The sequence below is a fragment of the Sciurus carolinensis genome, chromosome 1 (genome assembly GCF_902686445.1).
Source record: "Sciurus carolinensis chromosome 1, mSciCar1.2, whole genome shotgun sequence".
Lineage (NCBI taxonomy): Eukaryota > Metazoa > Chordata > Mammalia > Rodentia > Sciuridae > Sciurus > Sciurus carolinensis.
In genome coordinates, this window is record NC_062213.1 from 110717074 (window position 1) to 110740067 (window position 22994).

Below are 22994 nucleotides of genomic sequence, written 5' to 3' on the forward strand. Positions count from 1 at the left end.
CCCATGACAGGCTTAAGTCACAGAGTGGGTTTTTTTAACCACACAAATTAGATGTGGTGAATTTCCTTATCCAGTTTTCCTCTTATTTTCCCACCTACAGGAAATTCCCATGTACTCTAAAGACCAGGTTGCCCCTGCTAATCCCAACCAGTACCTTGGTCATAATTCTGCCCCATGTTAACTATTCAATACAGGAGCAAATCTCCAAACACCTTTCATGACCCACTTCTTTCAAACTCCAGGGGAGAAACCCATCAGCGCCTATTACTTCGTTTGGCTTCTCAGCGGAAGTTAAATTATTTAGAAAACCCACCTGCGGGTCTGGGCAGTCCTCTACCCTCAAGGGAGCTCAAGATGCTGGTACTAGACTTGCCTCTTGCCCAGGGAGCCCACCTGGCCTGCACTCCCTCCCTCCGCAATGCTCAGGCCTGGGCAAGAGGTCACTTCTTGGTCCTCGCTTCTCCCCTGCCCCAGTTTCTGCTATCCCGGCTCCAAGGAACTTGCCTCCCCCAGGTCGGCAGGCCCAGGTGGAGTGCAGGAGGCCTGCGCTTTTAGGCCGAGGTGTGGTTCCTGCCGCAGTTCCAGCAGACTGGTGATTGGGACGCTGCCACGCGAACTGCGTGGGGGGCGGGGGGACACTGAGCCCAGGGGTCCGGGTCTGCGGCTGTATTCCCCGAGGGCAGCTCGGCCGGGTAGGGGCTGCGGGGTACCTCAAGGTGCGAAACGGGGGCGCTTCGGTGACTCAGAGCAGCTACGAGGGCAGCCGAGAGGGACAGGCCCGCGGCTCCCCAGGAAAGCGGGGCGCGCGCCCGCGCGGTGGGCGGGAGTCCTGGGGGACGCGGATGGGCGGGCGCGCGCCCCGCGGGAGGGGGCGGAGGAGAGGTGAGGAGGCGTCTCTGCTGAGCTGCCCGGAGCACAGCGCCAGACCCAGACTGAGCCTCGCGGCGGCTGCAGCAACAGGCGGCGGGTTGGGCTCAGGGGGGGAGGCGGCAAAGGGGCGGGGAGCGTGAGGAGGAGCGACTCGGCCCCGCCGCTGCCGCCTCTTTCCCGCTGCATGGACGAGCACATCAGCCTCCTGCGCTCGCCGCCGCAGCCCTTCGCCCACCACCGCACCCACCCTCCCCAGGACCACGCGAGCGGCGGCGCCCACACTCTGGTGAACCCCGGCTACGCCGAACCCGCCGCAGGCCCCGAGCTGCCGCCCGACATGACCGTGGTGCCCGGGGACCACCTGCAGGAGCCGGAGCTGGCCGACGGCGGCGGAGGCCAGCCCCAGGGCGGCTGCGGCGGAGGCGGAGGCGGCTGTGACCGCTATGAGCCGCTCCCGCCCGCGCTGCCGGCTGCAGGCGAGCAGGACTGCTGCGGGGAGCGCGTGGTCATCAACATCTCGGGGCTGCGCTTCGAGACGCAGCTTAAGACCCTCTGCCAGTTCCCAGAGACGCTGCTGGGCGACCCCAAGCGTCGCATGAGGTACTTCGACCCGCTCCGCAATGAGTACTTTTTTGACCGCAACAGGCCCAGCTTCGACGCCATCCTCTACTACTATCAATCCGGGGGCCGCATCCGCCGGCCGGTCAATGTGCCCATCGACATCTTCTCCGAAGAGATCCGCTTCTACCAGCTGGGCGAGGAGGCCATGGAGAAGTTCCGCGAGGACGAGGGCTTCCTGCGGGAGGAGGAGCGGCCCCTGCCCCGCCGCGACTTCCAGCGCCAGGTGTGGCTGCTCTTCGAGTACCCCGAGAGCTCGGGGCCGGCCCGGGGCATAGCCATCGTGTCTGTGCTCGTCATCCTCATCTCCATTGTCATCTTCTGCCTGGAGACCCTGCCAGAGTTCCGAGATGAGAAGGACTACCCCTCCTCGCCGTCGCAGGACGTATTTGAGGCAGCCAGTAACAGTACGTCGGGGTCCCCTGCGGGAGCCTCCAGCTTCTCGGATCCCTTCTTCGTGGTGGAGACCCTGTGCATCATCTGGTTCTCCTTTGAGCTGCTGGTGCGATTCTTCGCTTGCCCCAGCAAAGCCACGTTCTCGAGAAATATCATGAACCTGATAGACATTGTGGCTATCATCCCATATTTTATCACCCTGGGTACCGAGCTGGCCGAGCGACAGGGCAACGGACAGCAGGCCATGTCCCTAGCTATCCTAAGGGTCATTCGCCTGGTGAGGGTCTTCCGCATCTTCAAACTCTCCCGCCACTCCAAGGGACTGCAGATTCTGGGGCAGACACTGAAGGCTTCCATGCGGGAGTTGGGGTTGCTCATCTTCTTCCTCTTTATTGGGGTCATCCTTTTCTCCAGTGCGGTCTACTTTGCTGAGGCAGACGACCCCACTTCGGGTTTTAGTAGTATCCCGGATGCCTTCTGGTGGGCAGTGGTAACCATGACAACAGTAGGTTATGGAGATATGCACCCAGTGACCATAGGGGGCAAGATCGTGGGGTCTCTTTGTGCCATCGCTGGTGTCTTAACCATTGCCCTGCCAGTTCCTGTAATTGTTTCCAACTTCAATTACTTCTACCACCGGGAGACAGAAGGGGAAGAGCAAGCCCAGTACATGCACGTGGGAAGTTGCCAGCACCTCTCCTCCTCAGCTGAGGAGCTCCGAAAAGCACGGAGTAACTCGACTCTAAGTAAGTCGGAGTATATGGTGATCGAAGAGGGGGATATGAACCACAGTGCTTTTCCCCAGACCCCTTTCAAAACAGGCAATTCCACTGCCACCTGCACCACGAACAATAATCCCAACTCCTGTGTCAACATCAAAAAGATATTCACCGATGTTTAATATAGGATAGGAGTGACATACTGTGCTAAGTTTTGTGTGGAACGTGCCCCCTTGGTCTGTGATGCCCTTGTTTTGTACATTTCCAGACCATTCATCAAGGAAAGGACCTGAAGAAGTGGGAAGCACACTCCATTCTCCCTCTCCCTAGTGCTTCATACTGAAACAGGTGCCTGTGTTGCAGGTGGGCTGCATTCTCTCAGCTCTCCTTTTCCCCCCCTCCCCCTTTCTTGATTTTTGTGAACAACAATCTTACATTAAACTTGTTTTCTAGTAGTACATGCCCTATTTAAAAAAAAAAAAAAAAAAGTACATCCTGGGAGGAAATGAAACTAAAGAACAGTTAGAGTAACTGTTTAACCTCAAAATGTTAAAGTAGTTGTTTCTTTACTAAGTAAAGAAGACAAATACTTCAATGATGCTTCAGTTTGGTGGACTCTTCAACATTATTTATTAAATATTTAGTTCAGTTGCCTATCCTCTGGGTATGTGGATGAGAAGTCTTAACTAGAACTATGACTTGTAAACCCACCATGAGTTTTTTTGGTTTTTGACTGGAGTTTCTAGATGAATCCTCTTCTCCCAGAATTTTAAAGGTCTCTACAACTTTGAACAAAGGGAAATGCCCAAGATGTCCTGATCTAATTTAACTCTTTGGGGCTTGCAAAGCATTTTGAAAGTATTTGACTTGACAGATTCTGGTGAAGTTTATGCATTTGTCCCAGCCAACGTCTATCAAAATCTAAAAACAGATGTTTTCAGTGCTGCTGAGCAACAAAAAATTTCCTAATGCATCTGAGAGATAAGCTTCTGCAGTATCGCAAGAAGATTAAAGTGGCAGACACCCCTTCCAGCGGAAGTTACTAATTCGGACCTGACTGATGCAGTTCCCATAGCAACCCATGTTTCCTGGGAAACCCGAAAAAGGTTGTCATGGCATCTTTTGCTCTCTAGCCCCACCCCCAGCCCCTTCCGTTTCCACAGTAACCTTTCCAGATGGTTCCTACTTAACGTGATTTCATAAGGAAAACCACTATTTGAATAAACCGCACAAATAAAGTTAAGCCTGAGAATCTAAGGAGGTGAAAAAAACCAGGAAATGCATTTTTTTTGCTATGAAAATCATTGATGTTATTCCATAATGACTGAATCAAGAAGGGAAAATATCATCTTTGGAATGTTACATGTAAACCACAATAAGACATGATCTGAATTAAATGCCAGGTATTATTAGGTAATAATTTTAAAAGATGCTTCTCTACAGTTTTCTTTCTCCATGAAGTGACAAGCCAACATATGGAATTTAAAAGCAAATGTAAAAGTGTTCTGTACATAAGCAAATGAGAGATTCCATGTTCCTGAAACTACTACAAGGGACCTTCAGATTTCCTCATTAAAAAAAAAAAAAAAATTACAAAGACAGGTCCTACAGCAGGACTGTCACCAACACAGCACTTGAAAAGCTAGATAAACTTCAAATATGTAAGGATGCACATTTTTAACTGAGGGAATTACAGACAATCAACAAAAAGGAGGATCGGGAAGGAAGCAGACCTTGAGGGAACACCTGCAAGTGTCAGCCATATGCTAAGGGTTGCCGGCAGACAGACAGAATCAGGTGAGCTCTGGGTGGTCCTTTGTACAGGGATCAAAGGACATGTAATTTGTATCTATATTGATGAGACTTAAAAAACCAATAGTTTTATATTATATGCCAACTGACCTTTTAAAGATTGCTTACAGCAACTTTTCCATATTTTTTCATGTTGCTATTATCATTTGGTTTTCATTGTTTATTGCAAAAGAATGAAAAAAAAGTCATTTCTCTTCAGGATAACTTTCACCCAAACTGAACTGAAAATTATTCCATTACTTTTACCAACCCCCTGGGCTTCTGAACAACCTGTTTCTCCTTAAAAAAGAATAAAAGGCACAACCTTCAGTTGTTAGATTACTGGTCCGGTTTTCATTTACATAAGTTATTTAGTAGAATGCAGTAGTGCCATTCTTTGAAACAAATGGTTAAAATTGAAAAGAGTAACATTTTACTTAAACATAATCATTTTGTATATGTGTTATGTATGTTATATATATGTATGTATACACACATACAAATTATACATTATGCACAATTACCTTTTGGCAATTAGAGTAAATGAGAGTAACCCTATTTTTAAAGCTCAAAAGATATTTTCAGGTAGTTAGAAGTCCACCTACTTTATTATTTGTGCATTTTAGAGAGTAGGAAATAATGATTGAGACCATAAGAGGAGGAAGAAGAAAGAAAAGACCACCCCCCAAAAAACAAAATAGAGGCAAGAAATCTGTATGTACCCTGTCATAGGGTTGTTGTTTGTTCTTATCTATTTGTATCTAAAGAAGACTCCTGTATTAGTTACCTTTGCTTCTTGTTTGAATTACTTTTAATGTTGAGCTACCTTTTAACCTATCCTTTTGTATTCTTAATGACAATGCATTCTTTTTATGACCCATTTTGATAATAATGTTGGATGCACTATAGCAATCATAAAATAATTTTTATATCTGTTCTTAAAAGATCTTCACATAAGGATGAACTAAGTGCAGTGAGTTTTATTCATATTTATGCAAAAAACATAGGAACCTCAATTCATTCTATAAAGAAATTATGGTTGTGCTATAATTTTTGTGTTTCTTAAATAACAGTAATTTAAAAGGGAACTTTTTTTTTCTATCCAGAGAAATAGCACAGGTTTTGAGTCATAACTTTGAGGGAGTATATTGCTGCTAGTCGCCATATTGGAAGCTCCTTAAAGGTTATAGGTTTGTGTTTTGATTTTTGGATAGTAGTACCTAGTACAGAATGTAGCACCTGGTATGTTTGTTGAGTGAATGCCTGTTATCTTATAATAATGTTATGTCTGGGCTTTTAATGAAGTGGCTAAAAAGCATAAGCTGTGCATTCATATTGCCAGGGTTTGAATCCTGACTGCTATATGACCTTGAGCAAATTACATAACCTCTCTGTTCCTCAGTTTCCTTATTTGTAAAATGAGGATTATAAATAGCACTTTATACGTTTTTGTGAATATTACATGTTAACACAGATAGAACACTTAGAAAAAATGATTGCATGGCATGCATCAGAGATTTTACTAAGAGATTATATTTTATAATCATTACTCACAAGCATTGTGTGATTAATGCAAAGCTTTATGAATATGAAATATACAAATAATCAATGGCATCCCATTTCCTTTGTAAATAACAATAATAATTACCACTTATTAAGGATCAAACAAGCCCTGGACAGTTGTCAATTCTACAAGGTAAGTGCCATTAACTTCATTTTAGGAGAGTGAAAAATAAATGGCTGAAGTTAAGTGATTTCCCTGAGATTCCAAGAGATCCAGTAACAATTTAAAGTCAGGTCATTCTGGCTCCAAAACCCATGACTTGTATTAAGTGATTTGAAATATGAAGTAACATAAACCCCATATGCTTTTAGATTTGACTTCACCCATGTTACTGATGGATACCTCCAGAGACCTATTCATTCAGTTAGTGAAAATTAACCCTTTCTTAATAATCAGATATTTTTATCCAGAAGGATCAAATATGTTATTTAAATTGAATAAAAAGATTGACTTTTTGAGTAATAAAAGATTATTTTATTATGATTGATTTATCTGGATTTAATCTTAGAAAGTATAATTGGTCATTCTAGTGACATCTACTAAGATTATGGATATTTATCAGTTTTGAGATTAATTTCCTGTTTTATGTGTTCTAATCAACAACATAAGATAGTTTTTTGCAACTTATTGCTTTCCCATCTCCTTATATTTTAAGTTACTGAACACCAGGAAAACATGCCAGAGATCTGTGTAAACATTTTGACTCTCCCTTATTAAAAAGGGAGAAACTGCTTAGAACAGAAGGGTTGAAAACTAAAGGAGATTGCCAGTTCTTTGAAATTTGTAACATTATTGCCTTCCTAAACCTACCCCTGGATCCATAAGAGAATCCGTGTGCTAAAAAACATTAGGATATAATTTTGTCACATGTACTAGCCTTTTCACTAAAGTCCTAAGTCATTTTTGAAATAAAAATGATTTGGGCTTAGAGCAAAATGCTAATGAGTCCACATTTGCCCATGCCAGTTAGCTTTGCCAAACTACAGGCTTCACTGGTGAGCTCAGTTGCACATTCTGGGTATTGAAAAAGTAAACATATGTCAGTGTATAGTAAGAGAATCTTATGAGGAATATGACTGGATCCAGGCACATCTAGCAGCACCTGGAGGGCTGTATGTGTCCTGCAGCTGGTGAATCCAGAGAGAAACATGGAAGCTAACATTTGTAATTATTTATTTTTTTATGTTTTAAACTAATGTTATACCAAACTTATATATCCACCAACTATGGCGACATAACCATTGACACCTACACCTGTGAGAAAATGTTCTATCTGTTATTTCTAAACGTCGAAATAGAATTTCAGAATTGAAATTTTAAATGCACAGTCTGAAGAAATTTGAAGTTATGGTTTGTTTACATAAAACCTGTTATTACATGAAACTTGTTATTTACTTCTTTACAACCTACTCAAGTAATGACTTTGCTGATAGTATATAAATATATAGAGTATATATCAATAGTTTACTCCTGTGAGAACCATAACTATTAATTTATTGACTTCTATACATTTAAAATTTCAACATTTTCTACAGCAGTTCCAAGCTCTTCCCACCTCTCAGCTGTGAATAGAAGTGATAACCCCTCCCACTAAGAAATGCAAAGAAGCACATGAGTCCCCAATCTGAAGACTTATGGAAACACTGTGAGATAGAGGTGAGGAGCATAAGAATGGGGAAGAGGATATTTAGGGATTGCATTTTAGCATGAGATTTTTTTCTGTTTTGTATTTGGTCATGGCAAATATATATATAAAATCTCTTGGTTTTTAAACAATGTCAGGGAGTGGTTAGCAACCTTTGAAAAAAGGTAAATCAGAGGAGGTAGGAAGGAGAAGGAAGGAGAAACCACACAGCCCAAACATCACTGTTGTGACTTAGCTCTTAACTTCCTGCCAGGGGATGGCCATTGCTATATAGCATTTGATAATAGTATTCTTTATATACTCACATTGAGCTTGCAAATATAATTAAGTGATTTAGACTAGTTATAAGGTTTCTAGCTGTATGCCTTGGTTTTTAATGATGCTGTGAACTAATTTACCAAATTGTAGAGAAATATACATTATTCAGAGAAATGTTTTCATGGATTTTCTCTTTCCCCTCCTTATCTTTCAAAATTTGTACCATCTATTACCAAATGCATTACAGGAGAGATCTAGAAAACAGGCCCCATCATTTTCTTGGGAGCCATGTTATTTATTGTTGCAACCTAAATGGTACAGAATAGGAACTCTGCTCTGAAAGAAAAAAAAAACTGGGGTTTTGTTAATAACATATTAATTAGATGGTTAAAAAATGATATTTCATCATAGCTGAAGAATGTTGTGAATGAGTCTGTTCATGCAGGACTGTGTAGACACAAGGGTCATGTGTCATCATGTGAAGGGACGGAGGGGAAGCTTTTTCTCTTCCAGTGAACTTGTAAGCTCACACCCACTATCAGAGCACAAAGTCCCTTGGTAATCTGTTGAGATCCCCACTGAAGTTGTAGTACGAAAGGTAGCCTTACACCTATGGTCCCTCAGCTCCCATCCTTTCTCCTACTTGACAATTCTTCCTGTGGCACCCTGAGTGATCCTTTTAAAACATTCATCAGGTCATGTTACTACTTTGTATCAAAACCACTGTTTGGCTTCCCATTCACACAGAATACAAACTGAAGGCCTTATAATAGCTTGTAAGACCCCACCTAACTCAGCTTCTCTTACTCTCCTGGCCTTCATTGCCACTGTCCCATCTGATCCTGTGCTGCACCCACACTGGCCTCCTTGCACTTTTTCCCCCTCACAGCAGGCATGCTCCACCCTGGAGTCTTTGTACTTGGTGTTCCCAGTCCTAGAATGTTCTAGAATCAAATTTGATACCTGCGTGACTCACTCCATCACCAGCAGGTGTGACCTCAATAAAGCCTTCCCTGACCATTCTGTTTTAAAATTGTAGTTCCACAATATTCTCTGTATCCTTTTTATGCTTAGTTTTTCCTCTAACATATTAGATAATTTATTTACTTGATTTATGCTCATTTTTCCCTTTCCTTCCACGAGGACATAAATTTTGTCTGTTCATTGTGCTATATCCCCCAAGACTTGGAAATGCATCTGGAATACAGTTGATGTTCAATAAGTATTTATTGGAGGGATCTATGAGCAAAAGGATATAGAATTCCAATTGGAACTGTTTTTATCCTATAAACAAAAATTTTGTGTTGTGCTTCATTGCCATTACTCTGTAGCTTATATTCCTCACCATGTGCTTGTGGATAAAATTCCTTATATTCAGGTGACTGTAGAGGCCTCAATTTGGTAAAACATACTTCAGTACTACCCAGTTATGGGAATAAAATTCCTTCATGTAACTTAAATATAACATTATAGGAGATATCAGCAAGGGTACCTGGAAGTTAGGATGCTTCAGAGGGACTGTTTCCTACACAATAGCTGATGGAGTGTGTTTTATATATGATTCATTACACACACACACACACATACACACACACACTACTTTGACCCATTGACCCAAGTGGCACAGCAATCAGAACGTCTCCAAAAGACTTGTCAATCTAATAGACATTCTAAGAAACTTCCCTGTAAGTTTACATTTGGTTTCAGTTAATGATGAGTCCTAAACATACATGAGGTCTTCATTACTATAAAAAATGACAGAATTAGGCATTACAGATTCACCAGCAAGTCATGGTACAAAACTCTATCACTTAAATGCAGCTATCAAGTAATATGATAGGTGTTTTAGTCAGCTTTTTCATTACTGTGACCAAAAGGCCTGACAAGAACAATTAGAGGAGGAAAAATTTATTTGAATCACAGTTTCAGAGGTCTTAGTCCTTAAATGACTGACTCCATTGTTCTGGGCCTGAGGTGAGGAAGAACAGGGTGGCAGAAGTGCATGACAGAGGAAGGCAGCTTAGGACATGGCAGTCAGGAAGTAGAAAGAACTCTACTGAGCAAGAACAAAACATATACCCCAAAGGCATACACCCAGTGACCTGTCTCCTCCAACCACATCTACCTACCTACCATTACCCCTCAGTTAATCTATGTCAGTGGATTAATGCACTGATTAGGTGAAGGCTCTCATAACGCAATCAGTTCACCTCTAAACTTTCTTGTATTGTCTCAAATGTGAGCTTTTGGGGGACACCTTATATCTAAACCATAAAAGTCAGTTATTTTTTAAAGAGATTATGCATACATGAAAGGAGAGGGGTACATTTCATCCATGAAAGATAGGTGCAGATTCTTAGAATGATTGTAATAATGGCAAAACTTAGACTGCTTCAGCAGCCTAGTTGTATATGTTGGTATTGGGGGATTCCTAGAAGCTCTGGAAAAGTGACGTATAATATGGAACAATGGAAACTCACTAAAGCATTGATATGAGTATTGCGGATAGCACCATGATCTTAGGTAATATTGTGACAGATGTACTTTACTCTGCAGCAGAAAAGGAGGATTCTCCTAATATGAGTAGAAAGCAGCTTTCTCCACACACCTTCAGAATTTTCTGCCTTCCAGAAATTCTTAGGCAAAACAGACCAAAGAATGACCTGACTGTTGCCTCTGCACATCCAAGTAGCATGGTTTCCTTACCAAATGTATCAACAAATTGAAAATTAATGTGCTTGAGTTTATATGTAGTCCAGTAGAAGTTAGAATATTTTTCTCTTTTTATCAGTTCATCAGTTAAGCCCACACAAAAATTGTAAGGGTAAGTTATTGGGGATAGGGAATGGACAACCGCTACTGAGCTAAAAGCTGAAATTGATCAAAATTAACTGCAATTTAGTATTCAGCCCTTCCCCTGGAAGTTGAAACTTTTCAATGGACTCCAGAATCCCAAAATAGTTGCATAAGCCAGATTTTTCTGTACAATATTTGTCTAGATGGGAGATAGATTCTGGTGCTTCATTGTAATCCCAGAGTTCTCCTCTTGGAATTAAATGTGTTTTACAAGTGAGAAGGACATGAGTTTTAGAAGACATGGGGCTAAATAATGTGAACTCAACTGTGTTGCCCCAAATTTATACGTTGATGTCCTAATCCCCATACTTTAGAGTGTGATTGTATTTGGGCACCATATCTATAGAGGACATTAAATTTAAGTGAGGTATTGAGAATGGGCCCTAATCTAGAATGCCTGGTGTCCTTATAAGAAGAGGGAAACAGCACGCAGACTCACATAGAGTGACAACCATGTGAAGACACCAGAAAATGACAGCCATTTACTAGCAAGGAACAAGGAGAAATCAGTGCTTCTGACGCCCTGATGTCAGACTTCTAGCCTCTGGAAATGTGAGCAAATAAGGCCTATGTTTTAATAGCTTTATGTTTATATTCTGTAGACCTTTTACTGCAAACATTTTAACTGATTTCAAAAGAGAAATCTATTTTACCATGTAACTGTTAATTACACATTTATTATTAGACCTAAATGTTACTCAAAGTAGTGTTGATTATGCTTTAAAGCTTATTTTCCCATGATGTTTTAGTCAACTTTTTCGCTGCCATGACCAAAACACCTGACAAGGACAATTAGAGGAGGAAAAGTTTATTTGGGGGCTCAGTTTCAGAGGTCTCAGTCCACAGATGGCCAACTTCATATCTTTGGGCCCAAGGTGAGGCAGAATATCATGGCAGAAGGGCATGGCTGAGGAATATCATTCAGGACATGGCAATTAGGAAGCAGAGAGATTCTCTACTACAAAATGTATGCCCCAAAGGCACACCCTCAAAGACCCACTTCCTATAGCCACATCCTACCTGGCTGCAGGTACCATCTTGTTAATCCCTAACAGGGGATTAAATCACTGATTGGGGGAAAGTTCTCATAACCCAGTCATTCACCTCTTAACTTTCTTTCATTGTTTCACACATGATATGGGGGGATACCTCTTATCTAAGCCATAACACATGACTTCCCAGATTTTTGACAAAACTCACATCTTAGCATATTACTAACTTTAATTACTAAGTGAGTTTAAATCTCTTTTGCTTGCCAAAAATACATAATTTTCTAGACCCCCAATCAGAAAATTGTATGAAATGAGCATGAAATCTTACTAGTCTTGGGTTTATTCACTACTGTTTAGTTAGTAGAATTTGTAGAACTTACTAGTGTGCAGTCAATTCTAAGTAATTTAATAGATGTTTAAGTATAGGCATATGAAAACAAAGTTCCCATACATGTTTTAGAATGACTTCAACCCTTTTCTCATAAAATACAAAATCAGTGAGTCCAGTAGTTAAGGATGCTGAGTCTCCTTCATTTAGGCCTTGATGGAGGATTAATTAACTTCTTTACAAACTGGTAATTATTGAAATTTGTTCTTACTCTTTTTTCTTGCTTTATATGCTACATTTATTTGATCAAGTATATTTGATTATAGATCACCATTTTCTATACCTCCTTTCTCTTTTTTTTAATGGAGTTGACTTTGATACTGAAGTCAAATGTCCATTCTTTCCCTTTCAACCCACTTCTTAGCCATGAGGATAAACGTCATGATTAGTATTCAGATATTACTTAATATTTTTTGTTTCTGCTGAAGTACAACTCCCTCCACACCTATAATCTATTAGGATACCATGATCTACCAAACTTATGAATAATATCAAGATCATTGAGAGGCAGATATTAACACAGGAAGTTAGAAAAGAGAGGCCCAATCCCTATGTAAAAAGAGTGGAACAGCAACAGGACAAGTGTAGGTTAACAGAACCATAGTAGTAGCGTGAGCAAAGACCAGGCAGTAACATCAATGCCAGATCATTCATATTACTTGTATTTTCTTGTTAGTAGTCATCAATAACTGTTATGACATTGTAATTTTCAAATTCCCACAGTGAAAAGTAAGCATATTTTGAATATGGTCCTGTCTTTTGACTTAGTTTTAAGAAATTACATCTTTGATCACAGTTAATAAGTATAATCCAGACCAATGAAGAGAGCTTCAATAGGTGATGGCTCCTTCAACACAGTAGGTATGTAGTATTTAATTTCCATCAAAGCACACTCACATTCCAGATCATCATCTTTGGGTATATGATTTGGAGACATCTGCTAAAATCAGGAGTATATATATGGGAAACGGTGGATAATATTCACATATTGAAACCTGGATTTAGCACTCTCTGTTTTTGTCTTTGTAAGTATTCTTTATATCATACAATTGGTAAGTTTCTAGAGTGTGTAAGTGTAATTTTAATATATCCTTATTCATTCAACATATATTCACTGAGTACCTCTTATGTGTCAGGCACTGAAAAGTGGTAGGGATTTATTCATCCATTTTACATTTGCCAGATACTACTCTGGCTTCTAGATATAGTGGTGAACAACACTGTCATATTCTGATTTTTTTAAATACTGTCTCTAATTTTTTTTTTAATTTTGAGAGAGAAACACTAAACCTGTTACCTTTATTTCTTGGTTCTCCACAGACCCTGATTTTTGTTGTCCCAGTTCATGATGCTTTAAAGTGGTCCATAACTGTACAGAGTTCATATTTTTAAAGGATCAATAGATTTGAAAATTATTTGTAATGAAAAGAAACTACAAGCCTGGCATCCTGGGGCTATGGAACACGGTTCTCATCAGTACAGGACTCATTCTGAGACTGGCATCTTTCTCCCTCCCTCCCTCTCTCCGCCTCTCTTTTATCCTCTCCATGATGATTATCTGAGGATGTGTTTTCTATCCATTTAGAAGAGTTCTCATATTAGATAACCATAGTAGGATGTATAGCCTGAAAAGAAGCAAACCCTCAGAAATTCATTTAGAAGATTAATACATGTAGTTTTCTAAAAATCAGTGGACACTCAGAACCTATCAGATGGTTCTAAGAATGAGGATAAATTTTTGTGTTCAGAAAGCCAGCTATCACACAAGGTTGGACCAAATTTGGGGGTTGTTATTAATGGAAAAGAATGTATGATTTCTGCATAATTTGAAATTTTTTTCTAACTTAAAAATTAAAAGCATTTGACATGTGGTTAATACCTTTAGGAATTAAGTTGATTGAACTTTTTAAAGTAATGGCTAAAAAATTTTACAAAACATAATGAATGGAACTGTTCTATTGACAAAGAGTCTATAATTTTCAAAAGTTAAATACACAATAAATTATTGTGGTTACTCAACAGATCCCTGAAGAGCCCCACATAAAGAACTGTAGAGCAGCGCTGACCAGTGGGATACTCAGTTTTAAATTGCTTGGATCAAGAATGCAGTGACAGTTAGGCCACTTATGGGCAGTGATCTGTCTGCCAGCACATATTTTTATTTCAGTTGACATTAAATAATATGTGTCTAACAAATGCTTTACATGAAGAAAATGGCTCAAAGCTGGAGGATTCTCTTCATATTATGTGCAGTATAAAAGATACTGGTCAAGATATAGAGAAGAAAAAGTTTATTAAGGTACCATTTCAACTTTTGGACATTTTGATGAAAGCTAATCATCCGAAAACTATAATCAGTGTTGCAGATGAAGAAAACTTAAATGTTTGTTTCTAACAAGTCAACTATTATGGTTTTGTTTTTTCAATTAATTACTGGACTATGTTTAATCATGAGATGCATTCATGTGGTATTCTACGTTCTGAGTTATGTGCAATTTGATTTGTGAAGGTGTGCTTTGTACCAAAGGCTCCCATACATAAAGTAGCCCATTTACTTATAAATAAGTGAGGTCTACACTGTGCCCAGATGAATAGTATTAAAGACAGACTTGCCCAAAAGAAATGTGCCTTGCTCAATTAAACATTCTTTTATTTTTTAATTCAAAATTGTAGATTTAAAAAATAGTTGTATGGGTAGGTTTTAGTTGATCTTAACTTCATGGAAATATATTAGTACTTACTATATGTTTAAGTTGTCATATTTTAACTAAAATTTTAACATTTAATTAATACTTTTAAACAGTTCATATATAATATACTAATTCAATTTTATTTTCATGGGATGTTTGATGTAATGAGACAAAGCACATTCCTAAAGATATACATATATATATATATATATATATATTTCATCTGATGTTTATAGCTTTTCCTTCAAAGTTATATGTGTAAAAGATTCCTTGACTCATTTTCTATTTTTATATTCTTTTAGAAATGGAACTCTTTTTCAACTAAAAAAAAAATACACAAGATTTTAGTCGAAAAAGAGATTTAGGAGGTCATGAAGATTGTTTCCCATTTGGGGACATTTCACTTCTGTGCCATTATTAATGTATTTACTGTGACATTTCAGCAGAATGGTAGCTATTTGTATATTATTTGATAAGCCTTATGGAAAGTCAAACTGTGAACATTTAATATAAAGAATCTAATATATAGAAGACTTTTTTCATTTCCATATTTTTTTTCAAAATACACCTGAACAAGCACATAAATAACCAATCTCCTGTTACTTAAATTCATAACAATGCTAAATTATAATAAGAGCACTTAAGGAATTTTAATTTTCATAAAAATATTTCAGTAACAAAGCCAATATTATAAGCTTTTTGGTGCCCTATAGCAGGAAATGCAGGTGATGAATTTCATTAATATATAAGAATATTAACTAAACAATCATACACCAGGTAGCAGCAAAACAGATGGATAGGAGATACAATCCAGGTAACTTTCTTTGAGGCAATGTCTATAATGAATTTTTCACAATCTGTTGGTAATTTCTTTGTGATCAAAATTGGAGCCCAGGTCACAATAGGAAAAAGTGAAGTAAAGGAATGACAGCTATCTCAAATATGAACTATGCGAACCTCTAATCAAGATGATTTGCAACTAAAGTGAAAATATAGCCCCCACCCTATTTTTTCATTCTGTGTTAGCCCATATAGGAGTGACGCTGCCCTAGGAAATAGTCAGTTCATTGCAGCCAACTTAATCCTCATAACTGATGATCACAGCCTGGTTAGCAAGAAAATAATCCACATCAACAATAGGGATGATTTAAGCAAACTGATCAACTCTGTGATAGGAATTCTAGACATTCAGATATTTTAGAAAGAATCAGTAGGTATTACAAAAATAGACACAAAAAATGGTTTCATAAATCACCAATGGCACACTTTCAGCATTATAGTGTATATCATATCTGAAGTCATTATTACAGGCTACAGCTTCAAATAAAGGCAAAACCTGGACTTTTACAGTTAAAGCAGAGAATAGTATCAGATGAGAAACCTGTCACACCAGATATGGAGTGGAAATAGCATCTGCCTAGATAATGGGAGACCAGAATTGCTGACTTCCTACCTGTGGGACCCTCAGTAAGTCAGTAACCATTGCTAGGCTTCAGATTGCCAGGTGTGCTGGCTTCAGTAATCTCCAAAGCCCTTTCCAACCTTCCATTTCTTGAAAAATGCTTTGAAGAATGCTATCTTATGCATTTCTGAAGAAAAGAATAAATCAAAATAAGATTTAAGCCTCGAAAGTATCAAAAGTTTATCATTCTTCAATTGGTTGTGAGAAGAGGAAACAGTATTCTTTCTCCTCTAAGAATTTTCACTCATATATAATGGGAGCATGAAAAGGTTAAAAAAAAAAATCACTGGTGAAGGGAAACAGATTAATAGCCAGAAAGCAGGGGAGGATATTTGTTAAATATGATTTGATGTGCAGATGATTTTCAAATTGTATTTAAAATGCTAAAATGGTATCAGAGCTTTATTGCACACTCAAAATTTTAAACTTTGGAGTAGGGGAATGTAGAAGAAAGTTAGAGCAATAGGATCTCTTGATTCTTTTTACACAAGAGCTTAAGCAGATACATGGCTCTGCCAGAAATTCTCTTGTGCCCCTGGAAAGTCCCTGTAACCTCTCAGAGCCCCAGTTTCTTTACCTGTTAAGTGAAGAATTTAAATTTAGTAATCTGTATTTCTTTTCATCTTCAAAAATTCTATGACACTTTAAGATTATTATAATTTATGCATACATGTACCTGTTACCCCCAGTCATTAAGATGCCACATATCTCTTCTTACATGACTGAATAGATTGCAAATCCAAATGTTCATATTTCTGTTATTACTAATTGACTTCAGCAAAACATTAAAATCAGGTAAACCTTATTTTCATTCTGACCATGGGTTACTTATGATTTCTCATTTCATCTTGGAATGCATAGTTAGTTACCTAAACAGAATGTCTATTCAAGTTACTCTTCTTTAAATTTTTGTAGTTTAATAAACATTTAGCATATCAGAATCAAACATATTATGCTTACCAATGAACTGTAGCTTATTGTACATCTTTGTAAGGTACATCTTTGTCACACTTAAAAGTTAATCCCCTTTTGGTCCCAGAAGCAATGACTATAATATAAAATAATATTCATAAAATTTTGTGAATTTATCTGGATACAAAGAAGGCCTAATAGAGCCAGATTGTAAATAATATTGCTCAGGAGTGAGAAATAAAATTCAGGGATAACCCAAACATTTTTGCTTGTCATTAGCAGACAGTTAAGAAAAGAAGGGTAATAATAGCTTTTGCACAACAAAGTTAACAGGTGACTGTACCCACTGACAAACAGGATATATTCTGGTTGCTGGTTTTATGGTAGAAAGAGGTTAGGGTAGAAGAATACTTGGATTTGGACACTAGAGAAATTATAAAAATGATAGCAATCCATTTGAATAATACAGAAATATTTTGTCATACTGAAATTATTTGTCCAGAAGTTTAGTCTTATATCCCTTTCATTCAGAAAAGGGGGCAATTTTTAAAGGCCTCTGTCATAATAGGAAATGTATATTTTGACTAGTGGAGAAACTAAGTAAAACATTTAACCTAATAATTTTGAGTTTTGTGAATCTGAATTTTCATTTTAGGTGTAATTGAGTGTCTTATGTGTTAGTGTTAGTGATCTTTGTGAGAAGTGATTTCATCATGTTTTAAAAGTTGGTGAAATTTGCTAAGTGGTGATTCTGGCTTACTGTGTTAATACTCTTTAACCATTTGTGAACTGACCATACTAAACAAACCATAGTAGTATCTCTTCTGGTAAATTGTTTCTATGGTGTGATCTCTTAATGCTGGGTTTGGGGTTGGGGAGCTTAAGTATTTAGTTTACATTAAATTGTCGAAGTGTTTTTCTTAAATGCCATAAAATTGTGTACCTATAAACCAAATAAAAATATCCTCTTTTTTCTCAATTTTAAGGGCATTGTATAGACCATTTTTGAAACTACCCCACAAAATGGTATAATTTATGTTAACTAGCTTACATATATACATATGTGTGTATACACACATGCACACACACAAGGGAAAGCAAAACAGTGTAGTGTTTGTAGAATTTCTATGTAATATACTAAATGTTATAAGAATGTTTTTGGAAATACCAGAGGTGGTAATTATGCAGTGATCAGAATAACAAATACCACTTCAAGTTTTTCGTTTGTTTATTTACATAGAACATTTATATTCTACTTTGCAAAGATCATGCCCGTATTGTATTTGATTCCTAAAAATTCCACATGAAATGCTAGTACCACATGAAGTTTAGAGATTGAACAGTCTGAGTTTAGAAGGTTCAAATGATTTGTCCAAGATTGGTCAATAAATGTCTGTAAATCTCATGTTCTTTATACATTCACCCTCTGTCATGTCGTATTTATCCTAATACTGCCTTTATATTTAAAATTTTTGACTAAAATTTAATTTAGAAAATAAATTTGGAAAATTTTGGGGTCTGGTGGAAAGGCATTGTTGCTATTGTCAACAGCTCTTTTTAGATACTTTCAAACTAGTCTTCAACCAGGAATATTCCACCTAAAATTTAAGTCCTCTTACCCTGACCATAGATGCTAGATTCCTTTGATATCAACATGCTTGACTGAAAGATAATGTTCTTCACTTATCTAATTTCCTTTTAAAAATCCACTATAATGACTGTTTTCTGAACAATTGAAAAAACCAACCCAAGAAACTGCAGCCACTCTGATACAAAGAGAAAAAAAAAATACTAGATCCACCAAATTAACCATTTTCCATATTCTTATTTCTCATCACACTTTTTCTGTGATTAGGAGAGAAAAAGAAAGGGAGAGTGGGGAGGAAAACTGTCTTTATTTTAGGAAAACTCATATTTTCTGTAATTATACAGAAAGATTTGGTTATCAAGTATTAAGGTAGAGTATTACTAAATTTAGCCGTAGTTCAAATATTTGGTAAACTTTCTCCACATATTTAAAAATGCACTTAGGGGGTTTCCCAGATAAAATCTAATGAATGCTCTCAGTTTGAATATGGAGAACATTCATACATTAATCTATGACAAACACATTTTTACTCCTTCTCAAACAACAGGTAGACACTGTTAATGCTTTCCCTTGTAAATCAACAGTCTGTGAACATTATGTACTTTTACTGACTCGCAATGCAATGCTACTGTGAATGTTTAAGTGAACGTGTGCTTATTATATAAGAAATTAAAATTTTCTAACCTTAAAGTTAGTTCTCTTCATCAAATAGATAAGTCAAACAAGTATTATTTTGTATGGAATGAAGTAATAATCATTCTTAATTATAATAACAAATAATGGAATTCTGAATATGATGTAAAACCAAACATACTTTTTATTTTTTCTATATTCACTTTCTTTTGACCTTGAGTTATGTTAATTTATCACTTATTAGTGTAAAATTAAAATAAACTCATATACCATGTTCTCTGATGTTCTTGTTATAATAATTGTGGGCCTTCTGTTAATTGAATAGTAATAAATACCTGTGAGTTTTGATTATGTGATGTTTTCATCTGATCCATTTTTACAATTTGTCACTGAATTTAAAGTATTTCATTGCAAATGTTATATACAGAATTCAATAAAAGACCAAAAAAATCCTGTTACTCATATTAATAATTTCAAATGACTCCTTTCCTTTCCTTGTTTTTGCAAAAGAGAAAACACCAAAACTAGGCTGTCATCAACAGCTCAACCACCAGCTGCCTTTGTGTCAGCTTCACAGACTGTCTTGTGTCCTCATATGGAGACTTCTGTGCATTACACTTAGCAAACCTTTTGGACATCAGCATTCCTGGGTTTCTTCCATTGCTTTCTACCTTATACTTTTAGTGAACCAGTAAAGTCTCGAGGAAGAAAAAAAAATTTATTTGCAGTAAATCTGTGCCTTTGTAATTTGTGCCAGTCATTGAAGAGTAAATTATGGTACAACAAATTACATCATTTAAAAAATATGTGTTGAGGCAGTCGTGGGCACATTCTAGCAACTTGGGAGACTGAGGCAGGAGGATCACAAGTTCAAAGCCAGTTTCAGCATCTTAGTGAGACCCTGTCTATAAATAAAAAAATAAAAAGGCTGGGGATATGACTGAGTTAAGTATCTCTGGGTTCAATCCCCAGTATAAATAAAATGTGTGTTAAACATTCATGGTGTACACTGCCCTATTCAAAACACTCTGAAGGGGTATTAAGGTCAATACATCATGCTCTCAAAGAGTAGATAGATAGAAAGGTAGGTAGGTAGGCAGAAATGTAGATACTCCCAAGCTTGTAAGCTCATTATCTATATCCAGAGCAGTGAAGTGTTAATAACATTGTTTTCAATATGTATTTTCTAAGTAGGTTCTATATTGTATACACCATAACAGAATCTAACTTCTAGCAATCATCCTTTACATACCCACTGTTTTTATTTAGTGCCTAGCAATGTTAATCATAAATTTTTTTCTAATAGCAGCTAGTTCCTCAAATGTGTTTGTGCTTTTGGAATGTCAACAAATGCTACATCACTAAAACAGAGGCCCTCTCTTGTTTCCATGTGGAATTTCACTTTGTCTGAAGCAAACAATAAAGCACAGATTTAGACTGCTTTGCACATGTGGTAGTTAACTATTAGAGGAAAGAACAACATTTTTCTACATCTTCAATTGATACAAGAAATTACTATTTTTAAGTTTTCTGGTCATACAATTTTGGTGGTGAACTTTATGAGCCATAATTTCCAAGTATTTCAGTTGTAGGGACAAAATCTTTACATAATTTGCAAACACTTAGAGAGTAAATTGAGATGCAGGTTACATAGCACTGGTGTAACTCTCAAGGTTGTATCCTTGGTCTTGTCTCACATCTCCTTAGTGACCTCAACCACTAGAAAGCTTCAACCTTCACCTCCCTTCAGATGATGCCAACTGTCCTCCAGCCTGGTTCTCCTGGGAAAAGGGAAAAAAGAAAGGGGTGGGGGTGGGGGAGGAGAAAAGAAAAGAAAAAAAGAAGAGATGTGTGCTGTTTCTAAGGGATTATAGATATCCTCTTTAAACTAAGAGAATTCTCATATTTCTGTTGAACTGACACAGAAAGAAATTAGTACATAATTATAGCTGCACACTTCCTATGGTTTAGGGCCCACTGTATCCTTATCTCCCCTCTGTGTACTTTCATATTATAGCCTCTATCAATATTATGCCTTCCTTTCCCTGAGTCAGGGTCCACTATTTACAGGTTTCTTTAATAACAGCAAGAATGAGTTACTTTATTTTGTTTTTAAAATCAACCAAATTGTGCTATGTGCATGTATGGATATCACTTTATGTACAATTATAATGCACCAATTTAAAAAATAAATAGAAGGGAGACCAATAGAGTAAAAGCAGGGAATGGGAAGGGAGGAGTGGATGGGAAAGGGTGATACTGGGGACGGAAATAGAGCAAAATAGGAGAGCCAAATGAAGAACTAAAATGTTAAGGTCAGTTGAAATCATCATTTGGAAATGAAGCCCCAAGAGAAGGAATACAGCAAATAGCTCAGAAATCTGATTTCAAAACACACAACTGACAAGGGAATGAGTATCTATGGCACAGACCTTCATCCAGGCCTGGTTCAATCTGACATGACAAATGCTTTTAGATGAAGAATACAAATGGATCCACAGGCACCATCTCATTAACTTGGCAATGTCGGTGAGAAGTAGATGCCAGATATTACTAGTTGAATTCATACTCATTATGCCAGCCATGAAAACAGACAGTGATTTCCACATAACCTGAATCTACAAATAACCAGAGACTGCATGATGTCAGTTAGTCAGAAGGCCTAAACAGAATCCAGAAGCTGGGCTAAAAGATGATAAATATACCTTAAGTCGTTAGTACTTTTTTTTTCTCTATGGAGAAGCTGAAGAACTCTGCAGAAGAAAATTCCTGTGTTGTCTTTTGGTTTTTGGCAATGGAAATGGAAATAGCAGAGAGTGGGGGTCAGGGGAGTAGCATCATAAATGTAGATGCAAATTTTGAGGCAGAATTAATTTTTGTCTTATAATTTCTGGAGGCAATTTATAAGGCTGCTGGAGCTTTGTATATATCCTCATCTTTAGAAAGTAATGAATTTGTGATTTTAATATGCTTATCCCTCCAGGCACTTTCTATGCTGTTAGAAATCTCTGCACTACCAGGCTAAGCTCTCAGCATGTGTAGAAGCCAAGAGAGAACATAGTAAACAAAACTCCAAAGGCACGCCATGCAAGTGTATATAGATGGACAAAACTAGACAGCCACACGGGTCACACCTCGAGACAATTCATGTCCTAGAATGTCTAGAGTACTTATTAATGGACTTTACATCCATACTGTTCTTTACTATTTCTTTATCATTTTAAGTATATGCTTGAAAGTAATCTGTAAAGCAATCTCTAAAACAGGCAGAGAAGGTAACAGCAACACTTTTTCAAAATGAAGAAAGTGCACAGTTATGCAATTTGCCTAATGTTGTGTGGCCAATTCTGCTCCCTGTCACTGGGCTTGGTGAAATTCATCTGAACCTTCTGGATCCAGGACTGCACTGGCCACCATAGTGGGATTTCTGACCCACACAGATGACTTACCTTCTCTATAGCAATCTCCTTATTAGAGATATCTTCTTAGATGGTGTCTAGACTGGATTCCTCAAACTTAGCACATCCAACATGGAAGAATTCAGTTCCCACACTCAGCAATCCCATTCCAACTGTATTTCTTATCTTGAGGAATTGAACTTTCTCTCCTTAA

General features: G+C 37.9%; 1 protein-coding gene across 1 annotated transcript; it reads left to right on the forward strand.

The window, feature by feature from the left end:
* The first annotated feature begins 945 nt into the window (after positions 1–945).
* Kcna3 (potassium voltage-gated channel subfamily A member 3) lies at positions 946–4236 on the forward strand. The gene has a single exon (XM_047519947.1). It carries the CDS (start codon positions 1055–1057, stop codon positions 2783–2785), a length of 1731 nt encoding a protein of 576 aa, XP_047375903.1. The 5' UTR covers positions 946–1054; the 3' UTR covers positions 2786–4236.
* Positions 4237–22994: the final 18758 nt, after the last annotated feature.